Source organism: Ambystoma mexicanum, chromosome 7p, assembly GCF_040938575.1.
Source record: "Ambystoma mexicanum isolate Mex_15411 chromosome 7p, UKY_AmexF1_1, whole genome shotgun sequence".
Taxonomy (NCBI): Eukaryota; Metazoa; Chordata; class Amphibia; order Caudata; family Ambystomatidae; genus Ambystoma; species Ambystoma mexicanum.
Window position 1 is genome coordinate 852,273,866 of NC_090939.1, and position 16,133 is coordinate 852,289,998.

Below are 16,133 nucleotides of genomic sequence, written 5' to 3' on the forward strand. Positions count from 1 at the left end.
GGCCCATAAACCTGCAGACCAAGGAGATCCAGCTCTCAATAAGTCACCATCAAGAGCTGATTAGGTTCGACATCATTAAGTCAGCCCACTACCCCATGGTATTGGGTATGCCCTGGTTACAAAAACACAATCCGTATATCAACTGGACATCAGGATCACTATTCCTAGGCTCAGAGTTTTGTATGTCTCACTGTCTATTCCTGGAACCTTCATTAACACCCCCTAAGTAACCGCATAAAGACCAAGAAACACCACTCATGGTTTCCAATATCATACAAGTCCCTGAGGCCTACCAAGGTTACGCTGATGTGTTTTCGACTGCCATAGTCCAGGCCTTACCCCCACACAGGCCTGAAGACTGCGCAATAGAAACGGAACCCTCAGCAGTGATTCCCTTCGGCAGGATGTTCATCCTTTCTGAACCCGAGAAAAAGGCCCTCAAAGAATACCTGGATACCAACCTTGAAAATGGCACCATAAGACCTTCAAAATCTCCAGCAGGTTCTCAAATTCTCAAAAAGGATACCCAGGAACTCAGACCCTGCCTCGATTATCGTGGCCTAAATCAATGCACCCTCAAAGACCGATACCCACTACCCTTGATTTCGGATATCCTGGAAGCCGTAAGAGGCGCGGTAATATTCCCCAAGTTGGATCTCCGGGGTGCCTAGCATTTGATCCGTATCCGGGAAGGAGACGAGTGTGAAACCGCCTTTAGAACACCCTTTGGCCATTACGAATACCTGGTCATGCCCTTTGGACTAGCTAATGCCCCGGCAGACTTCCAACGTTTTATGGATAGGGTGTTTTCTGACATGTTGTTCCTCTTCGTCATTGTATATCTGGATGACATATTGATCTTTTCCAAGGACCCTCAAAAGCATGAAGAACACGTAAAGGCAGTACTACAAAGACTGCGTGAACACCAACTCTTAGCCAAACCCGAAAAATGCTTGTTTCACCTTGCCTCTGTTCACTACCTAGGATTTATCCTTAGCCCAGAGGGAATTGGTATGGACCCTTCAAAGGTAAAGGCTATTCTGGCATGGCCTGCTCCTACGTCCGTGAAACAAGTTCAATCCTTCCTGGGGCTTGCCAATTTCTACCGAAAGTTCATATCCACCTTTTCTGAGATTGTTCAACCGATCGTTGCTCTCTTAAAGAAGGACACCCCTTTTATCTGGTCCACACAGCAAGACACAGCGTTCCAGCGTTTGAAGACCGAGTTTACACAAGCCCCTATCTTAGCCCAACTCGACATAAGCCGACCATTTCTAGTGGAAACGGATGCCTCTAATTACGCCATAGGAGCAGTGTTGAAACAGAAATTAGAAGACAAGCTGGAACACCCCATTGCTCATCTTTCACGAACCCTGACTCCGAGTGAAACACACTACTCCGTCCTGGAAAAGGAATTGTTAGCCATCCGCCAAGCCTTCACTGAATGGCGGCATCTACTTCTGGGAGCTAGACATCCAGTCCAAGTCCGTACGGACCATCGGAATCTTCAGATTCTACAGTCATTGGAATGTAGAAATAGTCGTCAGGCGCGTTGGGCCTACTTTTTTTCCCAGTACCAGTTCCACATCACTCATGTTCCCGGATCACATAACCTGATTGCTGACGCCTTGTCTCGACGTCCTGACTATGTAACCACTGAAGATGAGGCATATCCTAAGATGTTTTCCCCCCACGATCTTCGTAGCTCAAGCAGTCAACCTCCTGGAAGAAATCCGAGCGCAAACCCAATCTTCTGAGTTATGGAAGGATATGTCAAGGAAAAAACAATGTAATCTAAGAGCCAAGGAAGGATATTTATTCAAGGACAATGCACTGCTCATTCCAACACAGAAATTACAACAGAAAATTATAAATCTCTGTCATGACACACTTCACTCCGGGCATCGTCGCATCACCAATACCCTCTGTCTTATACAGAGACAGTTCTGGTGGCCTAAAATGAAGACTGACGTACAGGAGTACGTCCAAGCTTGCGTTGTCTGTGCTCAAAATAAGCATGATGACAAGAGACCGGCGGGTCTTCTACTGCAACCAACACTGCCAACTAGGCCATGGGAATTCATCGCTACAGACTTCATTGTGGAACTACCACCATCTCGAGGATACACTACTATCATGGTTACCATAGACTTGTTCACTCATATGGCTCATTTTACACCCCTCAGTAAACTACCATCCTCCTCCGAACTAGCTGGAATCTTTCTGGAATACATATTCCACCTGCATGGATTTCCTTCCAAGATCATATCTGATAGAGGACCTCAATACGTCTCACAATTTTGGAAACATCTGTTGAGTTCTGGGAATTCAACGTGCCCTCTCTTCAGGGCATCACCCCCAAACCAACGGAGCCACAGAACGTGCGAATCAGACCCTGGAACAGTATCTTCGATGTTTCGCCACCAAGGTCCAGGATGACTGGTCACTCCTGATACCCTTTGCTGAATTCGCCTACAACAACTCTGAACATTCAGCGCTCAAAACCAGTCCTTTTTATTGTAGTCAAGGGTTCAATCCATCGGTTTTACCCTCTGTTCTTCCTCATTCTACACCGGTACCTACTGTTCACTCCTGGATCGAAACCCTCATCATCATACACCAGGAGGCCAAGGAATACTCAGAGAAGGCCAGAACGCAGACCATGCAGATTCCAAAAGAAGACCAGGCCCCTCTTATGCAGTTGGTGACCAAGTATGTTTGTCATCAAAATTACTACCCCGACATCTACGACCAAACAAATTGGCCCCCCCGGTACTATGGTCCATTTCCCATCAAGGAAATTATTAACCCCGTTGCATACCGGATCACACTAACAGACTCCTGGAAGAAAATTCATCCAGTTTTTCATACCTCCTTATTGAAACCCTACATTCCATCCTCCCGGAAATCCTGTAGACCTCCTCCTCGGCTGGTCGACAACCAACTGGAATATGAGGTATCCCGGATTTGCGATTCCAGGTATAAACGGGGCCAGCTTCAATACCTGGTTGAATGGAAAGGATACCCCTCCTAGTGAAAGAACCTGGGAACCTATTTCTAATATCAAGCCCCTCGGTTGCTCAGAAGATTTCACCTCATACACCCGGGCAAACCCAGAGGAAAGGGTCTTCAGAGGAGGCATGCTGTCATGAACTACAGAACACGTCCCTTTTAGACTTCTTGGTCCTTGTCACAACGGGGAGTGCACTCCATAATACTTCCAACATGGTCGTCCAGCATGAAACCCCTTTTTCGCTCCACACGCTGGACGTAACATATTCTATTAATAGACCACGCCTTCCGCGGCTCTGCGTGTCTCAATGCTATTGCAAAGTAGCGATCCGACGTGTGTCCCGTAGCTCGCGGTATTGTTTCCTTGTATCTGTCTATCTACCCTTTCCTAGCTCCCCAGATTCCTGGATCCGCGTCCCGGAAACTGAACGCACTCTGGAGTCAGAAGAGACTCGTGCAGCCTTGTTCAAAACCAGGTCCGTCCGCAAGAAGGCAGCGACCAAGGACTCCAGCAAAGAACGGACCCAGGTGAGAAGGGGGGAACTCCTTGACCGCAATAGTCGCGACTTTCCCTCGATTCACCATCTTTTCGGCTACTTTCTCTCACACGCATTTCCTCTTCGGTATACTCTGGCTTCTAAAGTTATGGCTGAATGAATACCATAATTAATGAGGATTGAAGTAGTAGAAAAATCAACTGTGGGAGAAAAATACAAAAATGTGCAATTTGGAAAGAGTAATGAATTAAGGTTTTATTTTAAAATGCCATGTAAAAGAAAATGAGGAGAAGAAATAGACATGTTATAAAAAACCCTCGTCCAAAGACAACAGGACTAGGCCCAAAGTTGGAAAGTTCTCATTGATACATGGAAAAAAGAACTGATGTAAATATACAATTTAAATATGGTTTAGCAAAGACATTTGTCAATTATGTTATAATTATTGAAATTGAAAGCGCTTACAGAGTAAATTATTTCAGTTAGTTGAAGTACCTTTTTCAGTTTAATTCGCCATAGTTTTTAGGTAGCTGAACAGAGCAGAAAGAAGTAATTGAGACTTGTGATAAAATAGACTAACACCAAGGCAGCAGAAACTCCAATGTTGTCTGATCAGAAAGGGATTGTTGATACTTATTGAGGAAAGTGATATCTTGAAATTTCCAAGGAGACACATTAATAGATTGCGCACAGAGGACTTTCAAATGAGACGTGCAGTGGCGCTCTGACAAGGGGCGGAAGCATCTAATGATGTCAGCTTGCGGGGTGGGTGATCTGATTTACTGCAGCGAGGGCCCTTGAACTTAAGGCAATGGATCAACAGATAAGATTATCACGATTGCAGTTTCAGACCCGTGAGTTTTGCATGTGTAAATATAAATCAAAGGTCAGTTGAACTGGCAAAAAAAGTCAGATCGATCGATATATATGTTCAAAAATACATGCCCTATCCTTTGGCCCAATACACTTCTTGAGAAAACCTCTCCTTTAACCGTGACCCAACAAAGTCCAAGCCCTCCTTCTGTTTCACCGCAGAATGCAGTGATTTCCTGGTATGGGCTTGTCTCTGCTTTGGACCATAGTGTAATGTCCTTTGCTTTCAAAATAATTTCATTCTTGATTGTCAGAGTACCGAGGATGGAGGATTGCGCTGGTGCCTACGTTGCTGCTTTTGAAGATTCCAAACATTGTGTACTGTATTTTGCAGTATATGATGCGGTTCGTTGGATTTGAATTAAATAATGTTGCTGGAATAACAGTCGTATCATTAAGAAAACATTGATTATCAGGTTGTCGCTGCTAAGGAAATGGTCATTTCTTTTGACGATGGGATTTATTTGATAAATTAGGCATTTCGATCAAAACATTACACATATATAATGGACAAAGATATCCCAGGTGGCATTAAGTCAAGGCATCAAGAGAACCCACCACATAGGAAATAGTGTTCTAAAGCCTGGTGGGCAAGAAAGGTGTCTTTGATGTACAATATCACTGACAAGAGCATTACGTAGCATACAGATTCACGAAGAAAAGCAACACATTATTATTTTTATTTTACAGTACAGTTGGTGAAGTGCTGACATAATTACCTGTTCCTCTGTGGCTGGGTGACGAACCTCTTGGGCAGGATGTTGATTAGCTGCCACATTTGGAAAGAGTCCATGGCGTAAAGGTGTAAATAGGCGACTCCAATTAAGCATGCCAACCTGGAAACAAACCAGACCATCATTAATTAGGGATATTTGTGAAACTATCCTATCTTATCATTGCCCCTTACATCAAATGAAAATAGCAGTTTCCTTACGGCGCTGCTATGATTAGCCTAAGCAAATAAGTCAATCCTTCCCTTGACATTCCTGTCAGCATCAGTCCTATAAAAGTGGTATTTCCAATTTGGGAAGTGAAGGAGCATGGTCAAGATAGCTGCTTATCGAGTCACACTTCTACTGCTATGATGAGATGCCCATCCTCATATAGACACTGTTGAAAAAGCTCCAGTGATGTCTGGGATACAATCTTGCCACCAAGGGATTGGTGCAATTCCTTCCTGCCATGAAACACCAAGGTGTAAAGACTAGAGGGGGTTATCTGTACTTCAGCCCTCTAAATGGCAGAGCAGAGCACAGAGCCCCCAGCCAAGGTTCTCTATATGGTAGCTATGGACAAGCAACCAAGGCTTAAGCTCTCAGGAGGTAATGCAGGCTGGTTCTAAGTACAGTTTAGTCCCCAGTCCGCCACAAAGGAATGTCCACACACTATGTTATGCGCTAACACAGTTCTTTATATAAAAATAAGGTTCAAGATATATACATCAATAACACACTTTGTACTCTGGCAATTCTAATATGGCAATTATATACAATGTCTATGTGGTACCACACTTAGCTATTTACTCCTTTAAAAATGCATCAATTGCTGACAGTTATAATGGCATACAAATCATGCAGCAATGTATAACAGCATAGATCATAGGAAGGAAGGCAAGTTCGGTTAAACAATGGCAGAATGCTTCTTTTGCTACTAAGACACAATTCTGAGTGAGGACCTCCCCCCACCTGGGCAACCTGTACTCAAAGTATTAACAAGCCCAGTCCATTAATGTTTAGTCTTGTTTCGTGGTAAAAAGGTTCAACCATCATAATGTACCTGCGATAGTTGAGTTGCTTCAATGGTTCGTCGACGGTGCCCTCGAGAGTGACAACCCGCTAAAGCAGGAGCCACAGGGCGTTAAGATTCCTCGAAGAAAAGTGAACACTTGCGTCCAGACTACAGCTTCGACCTTTGCGGTGCTCTTCGACGATCGATCGTGGAAGTCCTGTGACAATGAGGTGCGCGGTCCACCTCGATGCAAAGAGTTCTGTACCGCAAAGAAGACTCAGTGGTGGATGTAGTCCCAGCAGCGGGAGTCAAGAGATGCTTTGGCGATCCTCTGGTCTGTCAGTGCTGCAGCCACAGCACGTACATCGGGATAGCTTCGACAAATCGGGACTCAACCACGGGCTGGACTTCGGATCTTCACTTCGTCAGTGTGCTCTGGACGTCTTTGTCGACTTCTAGTGGTGGTAAACCCACTGGCGGATTTTCCTCGGTAGCCGAAGACCTCGACTTTCTCCGGTGGGACAAAGCGGTCGACAGTGATGGCAAGGGAGCCCTTTGTTCAAATGTTCTTAGGCAAAGGTGAAGCATTTTGGCTACGGTCGTCAAACAGCACAGCGTCACGCTGTCCCCGCTTCTGGGCAACACGACTCTACTAGCTTCCAGCGGTTACGGAAATCCTCCGAACCATGGTCGACGGCAATGCACTTCGATGGCCTAGATGTCTTGGTGCTTCACTCCCAGATTCTCGGTGGACCCACTCCCCAGTCGACAGCCTTTCGGTACTGGCTTCCATGGTACCTTGATGAAGATCAGCTTTTGCATGATGTTCCCTCATAGCTAACGGAGAGGTCTCCTAGCCAGGTCCTCTCTCGGATCAGTCCTCGACAGCTTTTAGATTTCGTCAAAAGGAAAACAGCAGCAGTTCTTCTTCTTCCAGCTGGGCTTCAAGGATAGGCAGCTTCAGCTTCTGAACAAATTGGGAAGTGAGAGGTCTACAGATATACACATCTGTCCCTCATTCACTCTGGCTGAGCCAGGCTATGTAAGCCAATCACACAGAAGGGTATTCATGCAGGCAGGCAGGCAGGCAATCAGGCTCGCAGGCAGGCAGGCAATCAGGCTCACAGGCATTCAGGGAATGTGGATTGGGGCAAGCACTCAGCCTTTCAGCCCACCACACTGCATTCATGTCAGTTCCAGGCAGGGCTGTCTCCTTCATTGTGTCACACACACACAGAAAGCAGACACCCTTAACATAGAATGCATATTGGTCACACACTCTATTCACCTAGGTCCCACCCCAAGGGTGTGCCTACAACATACAGTCACTAGGAAGGCTCTGGCCAGTCTGGCCTGGACTTCCCCACAATACCATACATGTTTTTTCCACCCAAAAGCAAGTCAGGAGAAGGGACAGAGTCAGGGCTTCCAGGACTTTGGGAAAACAAGATAACAGGTAATAGAAACAAAGAGGCCACATGGGCCCACTTGCCTTCTATCAACTTGCCTATCTATCAGGAATCCACTGATTCCTATGGCAGGGCCTGGGTATCCCAAAATAGAGGATACTCAGAGCACCTGTCAAATTCAGCATGGAGCTGCCACCAGTCCATACCCTCCTCTGTGGGCAACACACAAGTGCCCAAAAACACACACTAGGGGTGCAGGGTTGTAACCCCACCCATGTGTGCCATAAGGGTATCCCAAGTGTAGCTGTTAACCACAACCAAAAAGAGAAAGAGCTGCACTGCCAGGAGTCCCAACTGGACTCCTGTGCAGGAAACGACACAAAACACACATAAGGGAGTACAGGACAAGGACATGGAAGCGCTGTCCCTCCAATGCATTTCCAGCATCACACAAGGTCACACTCTAAAATAGCAGCACCAGAAACAGTGGGCTCTGTGGGATCAGTCTGCATCATTTGAGGTGTCCAAACAGGACCAAAAGGGTGAAACTTTCTACTGCGATCTGCAAAGGCTCAAAGCGGACCATGCCTGGGTCTGTTGAAGACCTAAGTGGAGGTGAGCTGCCTGCACTGTGACCAAGTGTTATGGAGTCTGGATGTACGTGATTATTTTGTTAGCGAAAATTTCGAATTTGAAAATCACATATTCAAAATCCCTGTATCTAAATAATTACGTACATGACCCCGGCCAGCTATCCGCCATCCTGAACCACCCACCCTTAAAACATAACTCCTGCGTCTCACTTACCTGCGCTTCCTCTGAACGGCCATGGCTCCTTCCCTGCGACGCGTGTTCAGCCTCCCCATTGAGAGGCGGAAATTCCACTGCAGGGTCCATTTTTTTTCGAATCTTTATTTGTCCTTCGCTTTCCTTTATGGAAGCAGGGGAACACCCCTGCAACTCCTGAAGTACTCTATTGTCGATCAAGGAGACTGCGGGAACACCCCCACAACCACAGCTCTCCTTGATCGACAATATGATATGTTTTTTTTCCAATACCAATTTCGGCATTTTTGTCTGTTTGTTCTTTTGGGGGGACATTTTCTGCGGATACCGTGGAGCCTTGGGTGGTGAAAGAGACTGGTGGCTCTCAGAGTGTGAATGTGGAGCCACTCAAGCAAGACAGAAGACAGAACGCGGTAACAATGTCCTTAGCAGACCCACAGTGCATATAAGACAGGCATCTCAGTAGAGATGCCTGATCAGGGATATAGAGGTTGGGACTTCCCAGAGATATTTAAAGAGTCATTGAGAGGTGTCACAGATGGCTTCAAGAACACAGCAACTCTCGAGAACTGTTCAAGAGCTTTTATGAGAATATTTGAATCTGTCTCACAAAAGGCCATGCTTTTCTCTGGTTCCATGTGATAATGTCCCCTGGGAAAAAGTTGCCATGCAGGAGAGTTTTTTCCCTGAACCTCTAAAAGCCTCCCCCCCCACATATTCTTGGATAGGTAAAAAGTTCTACTCTAACTCCAGTCCTAGAATAATTGGTGAAAGTGCTTGATTTTCGTGGGAGTGCACATTTGGGGAAATGTCACCCCCTGGTGACCTTTTCCCAGGTGACACTATCACTCGATACCTTTTCTCTCATCTCCCATGGGCTTTTCACTCCATAAGCCAGCATCCCTAAATTCCAAGGCCGTGAACTAGAAATCGGCAAATCCTGCGGTCTATGATCTGGCTGGCTACTCATGAGGGCTTAAAGGCAGTCACTGTATCTATCTGGCTCCCACTGTGAATTTCTAGGTGGGTCACACAAAAGCCCAAAAGATCTTAAGATGCGTCATTCAATCACCCAGGTATCACTTGGCCGTTTCCTTTCAAGCTCTTGTACTCCTAGCCCTGAAGTTCTCGCCTTACTTTCCCCCTTCCTTCTACACTCCCCCCTTCTCTTCCTCCCACTCTCCTCTTTATATCCCTCTGTCTACCTCTCTTTCTCTCCTCAGTCTACTGCTACTCTGCATTGCTCTCCCTACTAAGACTCGCCACTCTCTTCCCCATTCTCCACACTTCTCTCTACTACTCTCCACCCGCCACTTTCCTACTACCCCCCACCTTCCTTCTCTTCCGTCCACTCTATTCTACTACTCCTGCCTCTCTACTACTTCCCCCTTTCCACTGTACCACACCCCCATCCAAAACACTACACTCTACCCCTCCTTCTTTAATAGTAACTCTTCTTTCACTCTCATTCACATGGTTCACTCACGCCCACATACACCCCTTACTCTTGAACTTATTCTCAGTCACTTGTCACTCACCATACAAGCACTCTCACATCCAAGTATCTCTTTCTCGTCTCAACCAATACTTCACCTTGCACTCGCTCTTTACAATCCTCCTCCAAGCTCTGCTGCACTGTCCTTCGTCCTTTTTGGTCTCATGGTCCGTCTCCTCCTCAAACCTTAACCGAATCACTCACGCTGTGTACACTTTTATCCTCCTCCTCCCCCTCCCATTGGGTTCCCCAGGCCAAATGTAGCTTATTCTTTCCCTGGGGTCGTACCATACAGGTTCAAGGCTTTAAAATGCCTCCAAAGCCCCATGTCCTCCTCAAACACAGGTCTGACAGAGTTCCACAAAAGTGGCCATTGACAGCGTCTTTTCCAAGTTCTTATGCCCATGGTTTTCAAACGTGGGTCTGCCGGAGGTATGGATTGGCAGCCAAAGTAGAAATGCAATCACTCCCAAAGTTCTTGTGAGCATGTTTTGGGGATGCCTGGTCATTGGTCTGCAGCACGTACTGCTCAGCAGCCCTGCTATTCCACGCTGCTCTCTCACTGTTCGGTTCCCTCATCCACTAAGAGGAATTCTGTGCTCTGAAGTACTGAAACAGAGAAAAAGAACACTGGCCAGACAGGGCACATCAGATGTGGGGTGATAACAAGTGGTACTTGACAGTTGCAGCCAAGCACAGGTAGAAGGAACAGAGACCAGGCCCATCTTGATAGTTTCTTGAGGGTAAGGGTTGCCGTCTCCGTGTAGACATATTTGGTCTAGGGACCCCGTGTAAAGCTTGTCCGATGTTACCATATAAACCCTAATAGCGGTTATTTAACTCCCCAAATCCGGTATGGCTCTGCCTGGTATCTCCTGAACTCTGACTATGATATGGAATTGGCTGGTCGTCCTCACGAGTGGTATAAATTGTTAAAGTACGTGATCCCAGTATATCTAGGGATAGTCTCGGGAGGTATTCAAGATGGGTCGGTTTGTTTCCTTCTGTTATGACTTCACTGACAGTAGTTTGTATTCCTGGGTTAATGAGCCCCAGTTCCATAGGCTCTTCCTTGGGTATTTCTGGGCAGAACTTAGTGTTATATCCTGGTTTCTCACTGGCATAACAACGTATTTCTTCAGGATGGGAACTCGCCGAGAACTTTCTCCAGTCTGCCGGTAAGGAAGGACTAGTCTTTGTTTTGACAACTAGTGGGCTGGGACGTGGTCTCTTCAGGATTGGGCTATCTTCTCTTCCCAGAGTTCCAGGTGTCATATCACTGACTTTCTTAGGTCCCAGGACTGTTTCCCACAAGTAAAAAGCCCTCTGGTGTGCATTAGCCATTTGAATTACTGCCCCAACATCTCTAGAATATCCTGCTTTAGCTCTGCGCGCAGGGTTCTACCGTCAGGGTTCACGACTTGAAATGCCTGCTGTGCTTCTCCTCTTAGAAGAGGGGCGTTGTACCGGGCCCAGCGGTGTCTGCGCCAGTCTGCGGTCTCAAACACTCTCTCAAGATTCATGAAGAATGCGGCTCGTTTTTCTCCAATACTCAATTTTTGAAAGACTGCAGGTAGAACAGCCAATTATTCTCGTCTCTCATTAATCACCCCCCTATTCATGACTAACAGCCATTTGGAATTACCATGGCCCTTAATAGGTATTCCATGGGTATTGGTGCAGATCCACACCCTTGGAACTGGGATCTTCTTTGTTCACTTCCATGGATTTGCCTAGTCCTCTTCCCTGTCTCAATCCGTGGGGGTTTTCCACTGCTGGATCTAGACCACTTCCAATGTTTCCAATCTACTTGTTCTCTCAGGGACCTCTTGTATCTGTTCTAATACAGTTGTATCGGCAAGTCATCTCTGGTCGGCGTACTGCCAGACCAAGCTGATTCCCAGAAGACCTTTGATTGTTCAGTTGGGCGTACAGATTAAGGAATTCCAGTTCTAGCCCAATCTACCAGATCTCTCGGTTGAGGGGTTTGGTGTTTGCAGTCACCCAGGAGTCTCCTGCCTCTGAATTTCCTTACATTTCTTTAATTTTTCTCTCTCATGGGCAGCTTCTGTATCGGGGCTTGATTCCCATGAGGACACCACAAGCCACAGATGACCTCAAGAACATACCAACTCTCGAACACTTTTAGACGGCTTTTATTAGAATGTATGAATCAGGTCTCACTAAGTGCCATAACTCACTCTCTCATCTCCCGTGGGCTTTTCCCTCCCTAGACCAGGCATCCCTAAATCCCAAGGCGGTTGCTAGAGATTGGCAAGCCCTATTGTCTATGATCTGGCTGACTACTTGCGAGGGCCAAATGGCAGGCACCTTATCGATCTGGCTCGCTCAGGGAATTTTTAGGTGGATCATAACAGAATCTCATCAAAACCCTAAAGATCTAAAGTAGTGGTGCTTTCCACTCATTTAGTATTTTCCTTTCACATCCTTGAACTCCTCACTGTGATGTGCTCTCCTTCATTTTCCTTTCATTCTCCTCCCTTCTCTTTCTCCCATTCTTCTCCTTATATCCCTCTACCTCTCTCTGTCCCTACATGTTCCTATATCTACTGCTACTCTCCCTTGCACTCTACTACTTTCCACCCTCCTCTCCCCTCTACTACTCTTCAATTTCCTCTACACTACACTCCTGCTTCTTGCAGTCCCCCTTCTTTCACGCTCTGATTCACCTGCACTTAATCTCAGTCAATCTCTTGACTCACCATTAACACACACTCACACTGAAGTACCACTTTGTCTTACCATTACCTCAGATTGCACACACGCTTTGCAAACCTCATTCAAACTCTACTGCACTGCCCTTCTTCCTCTTTGTCCACCTCCTCCTTTGGCCTCAACTGAACAATCCATACTGTCCAATTTCAGTTTTTCACTTTTATGCTCCTCTCCCCCCTCCCATTGGTTGTGGTGCACCCCTGGTTCCCTAGGAAAACTACGAGCTTGCTCTTTCTCCATGGTCATGACATACAAGTACAAGCGTTTAAAATGCCTCTGATGGCCCACCCTCTACTGAAACGCAGGTCTACTGAAGTTCTACAATAGCGGTCTGTGACAGGCAGAGCCTTTTACAAAGTTCTTGTGCACATGATTTACAAATGCAGGTCAGAAGAAAGTGTGCAATGGTGGACCGCAAGACATAAAATGGCTCCCAAAGTCCTTTTGAGCAAGTTTTGGACCTCTCTGGTTGCCGGTCTGCAGCACATACTGCTTGGCTGCCCTGCTATCTCCAACCGGCTTATCCCAGGTTGGGTTGCTCATTCCCTCTTCCGCTGCAAGGACATTTGGGTCCTGGAATCCTGAAAGGAAAAAACATTGACCAAAACAGTGTACAGCAGTTATTGGATGATAATAAGTGGTACTTGACAGTTGCAGCCAGGCATGGGTAGAAGGGGCCTTGCCAACTCTCTCACCCCACCACAAGGGCATGACTGGCTCAGGCAAACACCCTGGTAGGCCTCATGCCCCAGGTTGAGATGGGGCTCCATCCCCACTTGACAGAGTCAGGTCTCTCACCTTGTCACAGGGGTAATTTGAGAGGTTATCCTGCTGAATCTGTGTTGGGAGGGTGAAGAGTCGGAGCAACTGTACCAATTTGGAGTCTATTATGTGCAACACGCACAGGAGAGAACTTTGTGAGCCTGCTTTAAGACATGTGCAGAAACAGTAGACATGACAGAATTTGTTGATTCTGCTGTGCCAAATTAGGAATTTTGCTATATGGCTGAGAAAATGCAGAGCTGGGGTGAGAGAGCCTAAACACAGACCAGCACTGACTGGAAGGGACTACTGGAATATGGTCAGCTAGGGCCAAAGGAAGCTAAACTGGTACTACCATGCAGCACAGGCTCCCACAAATAACATTGCATGGCTCTAACAGACTGTCTAGAGCAGTGTTCGTTAAGTCTGGAGGGATTAGAATGGAAGACTCTAGGGTCATGTTAGCAAAGAGACACGCCCACAAGAATCTACAGCTTCAACAGTTAGCTCTGTAGAGGGCGGGGGGAGTTTCTGAATAACCTGCGCCACCGACTTCACTTACAATGAAAAATGGCAAGATAACTCTGCGAAACCCAAGGGAACTATCAACACAAAAAAGAAAAGTAGACCCCATGCAAAACAGACCACAGCGATCTCTGAGACGTCTGTTCAGACACCTCTGCTCGTGGGGCCATGGGTTATGCTGGTGGTGTTTACCAAGGAAAACAAAGTTGCATGCTTAGGACAACTATGATAGAATACCATGCAAGACATGGTGGTACTCCAAGAAGAGATGAAGATAATCCTAAGAGAAATACAGCAGACCATCAAGTCACTTGATGAAAGGGGTTGGATGTTCTGATATTGCAAAGGAACTGATGTCAGCTGGCACTGACCCACTCACCTCCCAAACTCACTGCGAGGAGATACGTAGGGGTACGGGTATGGTTAGGGGCCAGGACTGACAGGACAGGAATAGGAGCCTTCCCTCAATCATGTAACTTGGAAGCAGAAAGAGCTGGCAGAGATAGCTGTGCAGTGAACAGACCCCAGGCTTGCCCAGCGCACTACCTACCATTCTGGTTTTCTGGCTCTACCATAGGCCCCTCGAACTCACCCAGGTGAATGGTCTGGTGGCACCAACACTGACAGGGGAACTCAGGTAGGAGCAGGCAGACTTGACGAACAACGTGCAGGCTTGGCATAAATGTCAGTAGAGACGGGTAACGCAGACTAACAAAAGTGGAAGACGGCTTTCACTGGGATTCCAGCAGCTGACAAGACACCAAGGACGAATGACATGGACACAGACAGCTTTTATAGATAGTGGATTATTCAGGATGGTTGAGCACAAGCGAAGAAACTTCAGACAAAGCTAACTTTTGCAGTGCCTCTAATAAGCAAAGAAGTTGATTGCTGACAAAGAAGCAATCAAAGACTTCTCAATTGTATTAGCCAGACTTCTAGATGTCATTCTGGATCACAATAGCAAAACAAAAGAGTTGATGGCTGGAAGGTTTAGAATAAATCTTGACCTCTGGCATTGCTCTGGGCAACCCTCCAGACCATCGTTCTTCGCCTGCCAAGCCATTACAAAAGGGGAAAAACCATATGCAAATCAGGCTTGGTCCCACCCCCAAAGGGGTAGTCCAGCCCGAACTGCTAGGTCACATCCCTTTTGCACGAGACCACAAGCATCCCCAGACATGTTTCAGCCTTGTTGGGCGTCATCAGTGAGGAGTAGCTTGGGTCTCTAGGCGCAGCAGGCAAGGGACCCACGTCTGGGCATACCCTTCCCACTCGGGGTGACAATAGCAAAACAAAGGAGTTGATGGCTGGAAGGTTTAGAATAAATCTTGACCTCTGGCATTGCTCTGGGCAACCCTCCAGACCATCGTTCTTCGCCTGCCAAGCCATTACAAAAGGGGAAAAACCATATGCAAATCAGGCTTGGTCCCACCCTCAAAGGGGTACTACAGCCCAAACTGCTAGGTCACATCCCTTTTGCACAAGACCACAAGCATTCCCAGACATGTTTCAGCCTTGTTGGGCGTCATCAGTGAGGAGTAGCTTGGGTCTCTAGGCCCAGCAGGCAAGGGACCCACGTCTGGGCATACCCTTCCCACTCGGGGTGACAATAGCAAAACAAAAGAGTTGATGGCTGGAAGGTTTAGAATAAATCTGGGTGAGAAAAACACCTAATGTAAACCTAAATCTAAGATGTGAGCTAGCTACGACCATCAAATAAAAATAAGGCAGTCCTAGTGGCGTCTTGTCAAAAAAAAAGGGCCTATACTAAAAACAAAACTATTGCCAATCCTTACAACTAAGTTACAAAATAGTGTGGGATAATGTTCCCAAGAAAAGAAAGAAGTGTTCACCAAACAATAAGTCAGGATGGTATGGCTGGGGTCTTCCTTCCCCACATTTGTAGCACGGAACACGGTGGGACTCACCAGCACAAGGTTACAGTTCCTTTCAACGATGCCAGGACCTTCTGGGGCAAGTCTCTTTTCTGCAAAGTCTCTTGCCTTAGAAGGCCTACTGGACCATAAACAAACAAACAAAAGTTCCTTTGGTAATCTTTCACGTCGGGCGATTGCTCTTTGCCCCTTGGATCCCCCTCAGCCGGGCTCTGATCCTTCTTGCAATGTTAGCCTCCCTCAGTCGGGTTCACTACGGCCTTTCACTCAAAACGTAACATTCAAAAAGTCTCAATGTCTTTGCAGGCATCCCTCAGTCGGGTTCACATTTGCCAATATCAAAGATCACAATCTCATCAGAAAGTGGGGGTTCCCTTCCCCTATCTTTCTCCTGGCATCCATCAGTCGGGTT

General features: G+C 46.7%; 1 protein-coding gene across 6 annotated transcripts in view; it reads right to left on the reverse strand.

Moving 5' to 3' along the window:
• UBAC2 (UBA domain containing 2) overlaps positions 1–16,133 on the reverse strand; it is a 1,796,755-nt gene that overhangs the window by 149,280 nt on the left and 1,631,342 nt on the right. For all 6 annotated transcript variants that reach the window (XM_069637022.1, XM_069637017.1, XM_069637016.1 and 3 more), the window contains one exon: positions 5,102–5,218. In XM_069637022.1, the coding sequence (XP_069493123.1) occupies positions 5,102–5,218 (117 nt within the window). The remainder of the gene's footprint in view (positions 1–5,101; positions 5,219–16,133) is intronic.